Consider the following 10622-nt stretch of genomic DNA (forward strand, 5'->3'; position numbering starts at 1 on the left):
GTGGCTGCAAACACTTCCCTCCAGCACTGCAGTTCCCCCGGCTGGTAACACAGAGATTCAGTAATGCCACAATTTGGTCATGCCAAAAATTGCCCAAAGCCCCACAAATCCTCCCCACTCCCCAGGGGGCACAGCAGCCTCTGCACCTCCCAGGCAGAGACACCTACGAGGACCCTGAGCTGTGCCCAGGCTCAGCCCTGGCAGAGCATCTTGGCAAAATTAGGCTGAGCTGGAGAAGGTGGCACTGGGGAGCTCCTGTGGCAAGGGAGGAGAGGGGAGCAGGACATACCTTTGGTGTCATCCAAGGAGTCTGGAAGGGGAAGGATCTGCACCTGCATTTATGGGGAGGGACATGTTCACCTTGCCAAGTGGTTGCCCGGCCAAGGAACATGTGAGGCCGCAGGCTCCATATGGCATTTTTCACGGAAATAAAGGTCTGCTCAGTGCAAAAAGAGCCCTTTCAGCCACTGCCAATACCTCCTGTCATAGGTAAGGCTGAGAACGTGCTGGAGTGGATTAAAATGCCAAGAGATCCCAGAGACCACTCCTGGAGAGTGGCAGCTCCCCGATGTGGGACATGGGCAGCTCTCACTCATCAACAGACACAATTTCTCTTAAAAAATGTTTATTTCACAAACATGAATAGTTCCCACCCAGCACATTTCCACCCCTACATTTCCAACAAGGTGGGTGTTCCAGGGCCAGCAGGAACCCGGTGCCAGGGGCTGAGGGTATCCAGTGCATCCCAGTGTGGTGCTGCCACTCTGGTCTCTGGGTGGGAAGCCAAGCTGGAACTGCCAAAAAGCACCACATCCCTGGCATGGTGCCTGTCCCCAGAGCCTCCCCAGGCGGTCCTACGGCTCAGCCCCATCCCTGGGAGGGCTGTGAGGTGCCAGGGGGTAGCAGCCCCCCCACCCCACCCACTGCCCCTGCTCACCCCAGCTCTGCCTCAGTGGCCTTGGCCAATGTCCTGGTGTTCCCGGTGTTCCCAGTGCACCCAGCCTCCAAAGGCAGATGTTGGGTTTCCCAGGAGGGCCATGCCAGGCCCCTAGAAGTGTGCAGTGATCCTGAGGGGCTGGGGGGGCCCCTGCCAGCCCCCTCTCCTGGAGCCAGGCACACCCCAGAGAAGGGGGGCTTCCCATAGAGGGATTAGGGCTCAGCCTAGACCCCAACAGGCTCCCCAGGTTGGGCCCAGGGCCAGGCTCCCCCAGCCAAGACCCTCCATGGCCAGTCCCTCTTCAGGTCAAGACCCACTCAAGAACCAGACCCAGGACCAAGACCCCCCTGGGCCAAGATCCCCCCAGGGTCAGTTCCCTCCTGAATCAGCCCCAGGCCCAGCCCTCCAGGTCCAAGACCTCCCCAGGTCTAGGCTCCCCCCCAGGTCGAGCCCCCCTGGCTCAGCCCCAAGATCTCTCCAGGGCCAAGACCTTTCCCAGGGCCAGATCCATCCTGAGTCAAGACCCCCTGAGTCAGCCCCAGGCCCATCACTCCAGGGACAACACACCCCCAGGTCCTACCCCCCGAAATTAAGATCCCTTGGCTGAGCCCCTCAGACCCTTCCAGAGCCCCTCAAGACCCTTCCAGAGCCAGGATCCCTCCAGGTTCAATTCCCTCCCCCTGAATGAGTCCCAGCTCCAGCCCCCCTGCTGGAGCCAAAATCCCCCCTGGCTCATCGCTCAGGGACAAAATGCCCCCAGGGCCATTTCCCTCCCAAATTAAGAGACCTCCTGAGTCAGCCCCAGGCCCAGCTCCGAAGGCTGATATCCCCCAGGGCCAATATCCCCCCAGGTCCAGGTTGAGACCTCCTGGCTCGGCTCCAGCACAGCCCCCCCCCCCCCCCGGGGCCAATATCCCCCCAGGTCCAGGTCAAGACCTCCTGGCTCAGCCCCAGGCCCCCCCGGGGCCAATATCCCCCCTGGCTCAGCCCCAGGGCTCATCTCTCCAGGGCCAAGATGCCCCCAGGGCCAGTTCATTCCCAAGTTAAGAGACCTCCTGAGTCAGCCCAAGGACTGGGCCGATATTCCCCCCCAGGTCCCCCCAGGTCGAGACTCCATGGTTCAGCCCCAAGACCAGGCTCCCGGGCCAACATCCTCGAGAGCCAAGATCCTTCCAAGGTCCAGCCTCTCCCGGCTCAGGACCCCGAGCCAAGACCCCCCAAGGGCCGGGTCTGTCCCGGTCGAGCCCCCCAGCCCCAGCCCCAGCCCCAGCCCCCCCCTCCCGCCAGGGGCGCTGCCGGCGGCCGCCCGCGCGCAGCCCTTTTGTCCTTCGCGGGCCGCCGTAGCGCCCGCCCCCGCCGTCCGCGCCGCCGAGGGGAGGCCGCGCCGGGGCCGGGCCGGGAACGGGACCGGAACGGGACCGGGAGCGGGAACGGGGCCATGAGCGACATCCGGCACTCGCTGCTGCGGCGGGACGCGCTGAGCGCCGCCAAGGAGGTGCTGTACCACCTGGACATCTACTTCAGCAGCCAGCTGCAGAACGCGCCGCTGCCGCTCGTGGACAAGGGCCCCACCGAGCTGCTCGAGGAGTTCCTCTTCCAGGTCCCCAAGGAGCGCGGGGCGCCGCCCAAGGTGCGACACGGGCACCCCGGCACAGCCCGGGGCTGAGGGCGGACACAGCCCTGGGCAGTGGGTGTAGAGGGGAGGCCCCCAGAGCCTTGGACGGGGCTGCCGCTGCACCATGAGGGTCCCAGGGGCGGGGGCTGCTGCTGGAGGCCGAGGGATTGGAAGGGCAAGGTGGGAGCCCTGAAGAGCTGCTGCTGGAGGCCAAAGCCTTGGAAGGGCAGGATGAGGTCCCTGAGGGGCTGTTGCTGGAAACCAGGGGCTTGGAAGGGCAGGATGGGGTCCCTGAAGAGCTGCTGCTGAAGATCGAGGGCTTGGAAGAACAGGATGAGGTCCCTGAGGAACTGCTGCTGGAGACCAAAGCCTTGGAAGGGCAGGATTAGGTCCCTGGGGGGCTGTTGCTGGAGACTAAGGCTTTGGAAGAAAGGGATGAAGTCCCTGAGGAGCTGCTGCTGAAGACAGGCCCCAAAAGGACAGCACAGGCTCCCTGGGGTGCTGGTGACTGAGGGGGTTTTTGGCAGGGATGGGGCTAGCTGACAAGACCCCCATGGGCTGGCCAGGATTCAGGGCTCTCAGGAGCTGTGGTGGGCTTTGAGGGCCCTGGGAACACCCACAGCCCCCCAGTGCTGCAGCTGGGCCCTACCAGGCTTTTTGGTGGGCATGGGATGGAGCTGGGTTGGGGGTCTCAGAGATCAGCAGTGAGAAACCACAGCTGCTGGTGAGTATTGGGGTGCATGGACCTGGGGCCTGGTGGGCTCCTGGGCCCAGCTGTGTCCCTGCCAGCTGCCCAGCAGTGTCTTCAGAGTTGTTATTTGCAGAGGGAGGGAATATTTTTCACCCCAGCAATTCCAGTCTGTGGGCAGCACTTGCAGGTGCAGCAAGCACCAGTCTTTTGTATCCAGGTGTTCAAATACAACCTAAAGCTTTTCAGTGTCACCAGGTAAATGCAGTGGTGGCTCAGAAAGTTTGAATGTGTGTGCTGTGCTTGAAGACTGAGTCCCTCACACCTGAGGGAGGCTCCCAGCCTTTATTGCCCCTGTCTTTTCCACTTGTTTCTTGCTTTTTCAAGACCCCCAGTGTATTTTGCAGCTTTGCTTTTGTTTTCTTTCAGAGACTGAACTCCCTTCAGGAACTCCAGCTCCTTGAGATCATGTGCAATTATTTCCAAGAGCAGACCAAGGACTCAGTCCGGCAGATCATCTTTTCATCTCTGTTCAGCCCCCAAGGGAACAAGGCAGATGACAGCAGGATGGCCCTGCTGGGGAAGCTGGTGTCCATGGCAGTGGCTGTGTGCAGGGTTCCTGTGCTGGAGTGTGCTGCCTTCTGGCTGCAGGTACAGCTCCTGTGCAGGCAGGGATGGCTCAGGGAGGGGGTGAGGGAGTGTTCCAGGATGGATACAGTGACTGGGCACAGTCAGCTGCTCCTCTGTGCTGGTTTCAGATGACAAAACTGCTGCCCCCCCCCGTCTGTGCTCATGTTCATTCCTATGCTCCAGCATCAGGAAGAGCTTTTGCCAATTCATTCATGGAAGAAAAACAGTAGGGTTGATGTTTCTTTTTTACTGTCAGTGAAAGTTTTATTAATTCCCCCCAACCCCGTGCACATTGAAAGGGCTCAGTGAGAATATGACCAACACAGGCAACAAACCTTGGCAGTTCATGGTCACCTTGCTTGAAGAAGCCAAGGAGTTTGGGAAATAAACCCTGCCTGATGTGCAGGTCTGTGCATGGAAGAGGCATCTCTCTTGAGATTTGGGCACAAAATACCTGCGTCTGTCTTCCATGAGTGTGGTATGTCAGGGATCTCCTCTGTCTCCCCCTTTTCCTGTTGAGATTTCCCACTGTAAACCTTGGGAAGTGCACCTTTGTTCCTGCTGCCTTCATGGGATGTGCAGAAGTCACCTGGTTTTGATGGAAGGGGAAGAGCAGAAAGAATGTGCTGGGAGGGAAAGGTGGGAGAAGTAAGACCAGCAATTTTTCCTTGGGGTCACTTTTCCCACCTGTTGAGCCTTGGGAGAGGAGGATAGGATGTAACCTGGATAGCAGGAGAAGGTGTATTTTTTTGCAGATTGCAGCTTTTAAAAGGCCTGAGGATTGCACAGAATTTTTTCCACATTAAAAATATCAGGTGTGACTGGGAGGTCACTGAACTGGTTGAACCAATTGAACTCCAGAACTGTGTTAGAGTTGTGGAGTCACAGAATGGTTTGGGCTGGAAGGGACCCTAAAGCTCACCCTGTCCACCCCCTGCCACGGGCAGGGACACCTTCCACTAGCCCAGGTTGCTCCAAGGACACTTCCAGGGCTGGGGCAGCCACAGCTTCTCTGGGCAACCTGTGCCAGGGCCTCACCACCCTCACAGGGAAGAAATGTTACTGAAGTAGTAAAAAAAAAAAATCTCCAAGTCACAATATTGATTTGAAAGGTTTTAATTTTAAACCACGGATACTTTAAGCATGAATTATCACCACCTATTTTTATACTTAGATATAGTGATTTTGTTTCTGGCCGAGTGGATGTTTGATATGCTGAGAGAGAGAAAGCACACTGCTCTTTTGGGAAAGTGGGAACACAGATGTTGGAGCAGCCCTGTGACAGGGTTTAATCTGCTTTCCTCATGTGCCACCCCCTCAGAGAACCCCTGCTGTGTTCTGTGTGAGGTTGGCCCGGGCACTGGTTGACGACTACTGCAACTTGGTGCCAGGCTCCATCCAGACCCTGAAGCAGATCTTCAGTGCCAGCCCTCGCTTCTGCTGCCAGTTCATCACATCTGTCACAGCTCTCTACGACCTCTCTTCAGGTAAGTGTTTCCCAGCTGTGTCTTTCCAAGTAAGAGGTGCGACACAACACAAATTAACTGTTGCAAGAGAATTAACTGCTCGGATGCTAAAGAGGTGTTACCAATAATTATTGCCAGAAGCAGCTCAGGGGTGTGGCTGTTGCCTCATCTGGCACTGGGGTAAGAATAAAAATAACCACTCCGTGGCTGAGTAATAGAATCCAAGAACAGTTTGAGTTGGAAGGGACCTTAAATCTCATCTTGTTCCACCCCCTGCCATGGGCAGGGACACCTTCCACTAGACCAGGTTGCTCCAAGCCCTGTCCAACCTGGCCTTGGACACTTCCAGGGATCCAGGGGCAGCCACAGCTTCTCTGGATAAAAGAGAGAGTGTTTGCTGGAGAAGCAGCCAGGTAACACCTGACACAAAGGGCATTGTCCCCCACAGAGGGCAAAGGACACGGGGACCTTATTGACTGAGCAGCTCTGGGAGTGAAAGCTGATCTGTCTGGGCTGGGCAGTCAGACCTGAGGTAGACTCAGGGTTCCCTGTCAGCCTGATTCCTTCCAAAAAGGGGAGAAACACAAATTCTGAATGTTTGCAAGCCAGAGCAGGATTTCTGTGGAGCAGTGACAAGAAATACATAATCAACAGCATATCTCCAGTGCACTCTTTAACTATGAGTGTGACTGCCAGTGATACAACCTGTCTGAGGTGGTTGTTAATCAGACACATGAGGTTGTCTAAAATAAGTTTGATTTAGCTTTACTCAGTAACAGAGAGCTTATGGTAGACCAGGGAACAACCATACACTAAATACCAACATCACCTATAATCCAGGAAAGCAAATGCTGTTTGTTATCAGCAAAGGAAAAGTTTTGCATGGTCTTCTCCAGATAAACAGCTTGGCATTACTGAGGGTGAGGGAGAGGCTTAAACTTCATGGTGGTTTTTTCAAGTATTTGTTAGAACTCAAAGTGTATTTTGTATCTCAGTATTTTTATACCTGTTTTGTGCAACCACTTGGAAGTTCATCCAGGTAATTAAAAGACATGCCAGAAAGGACACAGCATGAGTTACAGGAAGTAATTTTTTCATTCCTTCATTTATTTGAGATGGTTTTGGTGACCCAAGAAAAGGGAGCTTGCTCTTCAAATCCAGCAGCCTGTGACAGGATGATTACTGGCAAGTCAGGGTTTCTCTTGTCTGTAGTCAAGTTCATGAGCACCTTTCACTTCTTACTTGAAGCTTTACATAATCTTATAATCCTGTACATGTCATGTGATCATATTATTACGTTGTTTTACCCAAACATGTTTGTTTAGGTAAGTCTTAAAGGAAATGAGTTGAATGATTGGCACTTCCTTCTCTTCACCCAACAAGTTTTTCCTATTTCCCTTGCCCCTTGTACTTCCTGTGGCAAGGGATAAAGGGAGACTGAATTTAGGGAAGAAATGAGCAGATGATGGGTGGGAGAGAAGAAAACAACAAAAGAAGCTTTGCTGGGAGGGGGGATAAATGCTGGCATTTGGTGGTGTCTTTGGAATAGGTGGAGAAGGTGAAGTTGGCAGGAACACGGTTGTATCTTCTCTGTGTCTTGAGAAAAGGAGCAGAATTGGGAAGGCATCATTGTGACAGTGCAGGAAGGGTGTGTGTGAGAGACTAATTAAAGACTAAATTAAAGTCCCGTGCTTCAGTGCAAGGCTCAGCTTACCCAACACCAACTTTCCTCTCTCCAGATGACCTCATCCCTCCTACAGACCTGCTGGAGCTGATCGTTTCCTGGATCTTTGAGGACCCCCGTTTGATCCTCATCACCTTCCTGAACACTCCCATTGCAGCCAACCTGCCCATAGGGTTTTTGGAGCTCACCCCGCTGACCGGACTCATCCGCTGGTGCGTGAAGGCCCCCCTGGCCTACAAGAGGAAGAAGAAAGCCTCTCTCTCCAATGGACACGCTCCCAGCAAAATTGCCAAGGACTCGGCTTCAGGAGAAGACAAAGATTGCCACCAGCTGTACTCAAAGCTGCACCTGAGTGTCCTGCAGGTCCTGATGATGCTTCAGGGGCACTTGACGGAGAAGAACCTTTACGGGCGCCTGGGGCTGGTGCCCTTTGACCACGTGGTTCCGCTGGTCGAGGAAATCAACAGACTGTCTGATGAACTCAATCCTCTCAATGCATCCAAAGAGATTGAACTGGCTCTGGACAGGCTGGCCCAGGCTTTGCAAGTGGCCATGGCATCGGGAGCACTCCTGTGCACTAGAGGTGAGTTGTTGGTGGGGCTGGCACAGACCCTGGCACAGGATTCTTTTCCTCCAGTGTGCAGAAGTTGTAAGAGGGGGTTTTGGAGTGAGGGGAGTGAAGATCAACGTGCTCACAGCAGGATTAGTAGTTTGCCCCTCTTGGAAAGCAATAGTGCAGGAAATAGTTCAGGGAAAATAGCTGGATGGAGAATAAGAGAGATCACTGATGTAGGTGACATGCATTGCTTTGAACTGATCCTCAACCCTGCAGTGTGCACAAGGGGGTTAAACCTGGGTGTCTGGCACAGGGACAAATTTGTTCCCCTCAGAATTGCTTGTAGCTATTTAAAAAGCACTGTCCAGTTGTGCCTCAGTTTGACATCTCTGAGTTTGCCTGCTGGAGGAGAGTCCATGAAGCACATAAACCCACAGGGGGGGGTGTGCTAGACAAAGAATTTGTAAAGCAAACAAGCACACTTCATCTGGAACTTCTGGGCATTCAGCTCACCTGTAATGAGACCCCATTACAGTGTGTGCAATTTCAGTTAAACTTGTTAAAAAAAGTCTGCTAATGTGGGTTTTTTGTCTGGCTTTCCTGTCTCCAAAGCTGGTTCTTTCCAGAAGACCTGCAGAGATGAAAAAGGGAAGTGCCTCAACACAGCACAGAGTCAGCCAGACAGGCTGTTTTCTTGCTATATTCTCTTGAAAACAGGGAGTTTTGGGTGTGACCAGAAGGCTTAAAGCTCCCCAACCACTGGGACAGTTGGTGCAGACCCCAACTGCTGAGAGTGGCCTCTGCCTAAGCAGGTGCCTGAGGCTTTAGCCCTGGCTGAACCAGTGCTGCTGGTCAAATTTCAGTGTTCTTCTTCCTAATTTTTTATAAAGTAGCTCCAAATGTAATAAGAACAAGCAAGAATTGGAGTTTTTTGAGCTGATGGCTTATTTCAGCTGTGTTGGTTCTTAGTTGTTCACCTGGAACAACTGAGCACTTGCTCTTACTGTAGAAGGTAATTCAGTGTAAGGTGCTGCTGAAATATCAGATATCTCAGTATTTTGGGAGTGGTTTTATCTACAAAGGCAGGTTTGTTCTCCAGCTATTCCTGAAAGCACTCTATCAGCAGGGTATCTTGTTAAATTCCTTGGTTCTAGTTATTCTGCTTGAGCAGAAGTTTGGAGATGGTAAAAAAGCTGCAATTTGTAGTTGATAGGTCTCAGCAAAAAAACCCAAAACAACCCAATCCTTTCTTTACACTGTCAGTGTTTCAAAAACACCAAACCAAGACAAAACAGGCATTGGGTAACCTTTGCCTTGCTTTGACCTAATGAGGAGCCTTTCTTCTCATAAATGCTATATTCAGTGGGCAGTCATGCCTTGTGTTTCCTATGTTTTAGTTACTCCTTGTTGGTATATTGGCATTGGAAAATCCATCCTAAGGCTTGGTCTGCCTTAAATGTCAAACATACAGTAGAGGAAAAGCTGGTGTGGAAAGCTGGTGAGATGAAGAACATTTTCTCCCCTGTGGAGGTTTTAGGGCCTGAGAATGGGATTCTGGATGTGTTGATGACTAGTGATGATGACAGATTGCTGATTATTCAGTAATTACTCAGTAAAATTACTGATTATTCAGTAATCTGACCTTCCTAGAAAGGACAGCAAAGAGGAAAATCACTCTAATTTCTGCTTTATCCTTATTATTATGTGTTCTGTCCTCTTTCAGATGACTTGAGGACTGTGTGCTCCAGGCTACCACATAACAAGTAAGAGACCTTTCTGCAGCTGTGTTGTTTTTGATGCTTGTTCCAGGACATTGAGGGCTGTTGAGACAAAATCTCCTCTAAAAATTTATCTTCCTGGAATCTGGCCTTTGCTCACCCAGGGCTACAGGTGACATAGTGCTGATTACTTCTTCCCTGGGCTCCTGACTGAAGGGGATTTCAGTGGCTCCCACCTTATATCTGCTCTTGCCCAGCCTGTGTTAAAACAAATACACAGAAAGGGAAATGAAATTCCAGCCAGGAACCTGCCCCTCAGTTGTCCCATCCCCAACTCCCTGCCTGTATTACCTGACCCTAAGCTTAATTGCTTCTTGCCTCTTTGCAAAGAGCGACTGAGTTTAAAAAAAAGAGGGGGAAAAGGGGAAAAAAAAGAGTCTTCTGGAAGCTGCAAAGAGCATAATCGAGTCCCTGTCCTCGCCCCTCAGCTGTGCTGCGCGTCGGGCGCGAGTCGCCCTCGGATTCACCACAGAAGCTGCTCTAACAATCCTCCCTCCTGTCTGGATTTTCTCTCCACAGCCTGCTCCAGCTGGTGATCTCGGGCCCAGTGCAGCAGCCCACCCACGGGGCCCTGCCACCAGGATTTTACCCCCACATCCACACCCCTCCGCTGGGATACCCCGCGCACGGCGCTCACCCCGCGCTCCCGGCGCACCCCGCGCTCCCGGCGCACCCCGTGCAGACCTTCATTCCAGGAATGACATTCCCATACCGGCCCATCCGCTAGGACAGAGGCTGCACGGTGTCCCAGCAACCATGAAGCCTGGGGAAGCCTCGAAGATAAAACCAAACTGTCCTGGGAACCACATTTTCCTCTCCGGAGTGAAGCCGAGCGTGAGGGATCGGCCCTTTGGCAGCAGGCCTGGAAGGTTTGGACATGGGATGCAGATACTAAGGGACAAAACAGGGGGTGGGAATATGCAACAGAAACTCCAAACCTCTGCTGTGTGTGGAAATCCTTTTGCTCCAAGGGTCTGATACTCCTCAGTCGTGCATTTTTCACCTGGATGTGTTCACGGCACACTGAGCCCAGCTGCTCTGGCTCTGGGGGGGCCAGGAGAAAAGGCCCCCTGTGATTTTTGGGTTTTTCCAAGCTATTCCACCCCAGCCTGCTTGTTTCTTTGTAAATGTTTGTATCTATAGCTACAGAGGATGTGTACACTGTATATTTTTGGAACACAGACATTTGTTTGGGAAGCACAAGGGTAGAGTAAAGCAGCACTTCCTATTAAAGGAACCAATTTAAGAAGCATTGAAACAAATCTGCC

General features: G+C 52.8%; 1 protein-coding gene across 1 annotated transcript; it reads left to right on the top strand.

Annotated features, from left to right (window-relative positions):
- The first annotated feature begins 2352 nt into the window (after positions 1–2352).
- Positions 2353–10612, top strand: CUNH7orf26 (chromosome unknown C7orf26 homolog). The gene is made up of 6 exons (XM_018067517.2): positions 2353–2567; positions 3670–3891; positions 5192–5357; positions 7076–7603; positions 9300–9339; positions 9874–10612. Exons 1-6 carry the CDS (start codon positions 2376–2378, stop codon positions 10079–10081), a joined length of 1356 nt encoding a protein of 451 aa, XP_017923006.2. The 5' UTR covers positions 2353–2375; the 3' UTR covers positions 10082–10612.
- Positions 10613–10622: the final 10 nt, after the last annotated feature.

Source organism: Manacus vitellinus, unplaced genomic scaffold (assembly GCF_001715985.3).
Source record: "Manacus vitellinus isolate BGI_N305 unplaced genomic scaffold, ASM171598v3 scaffold_12_pilon, whole genome shotgun sequence".
Lineage (NCBI taxonomy): Eukaryota > Metazoa > Chordata > Aves > Passeriformes > Pipridae > Manacus > Manacus vitellinus.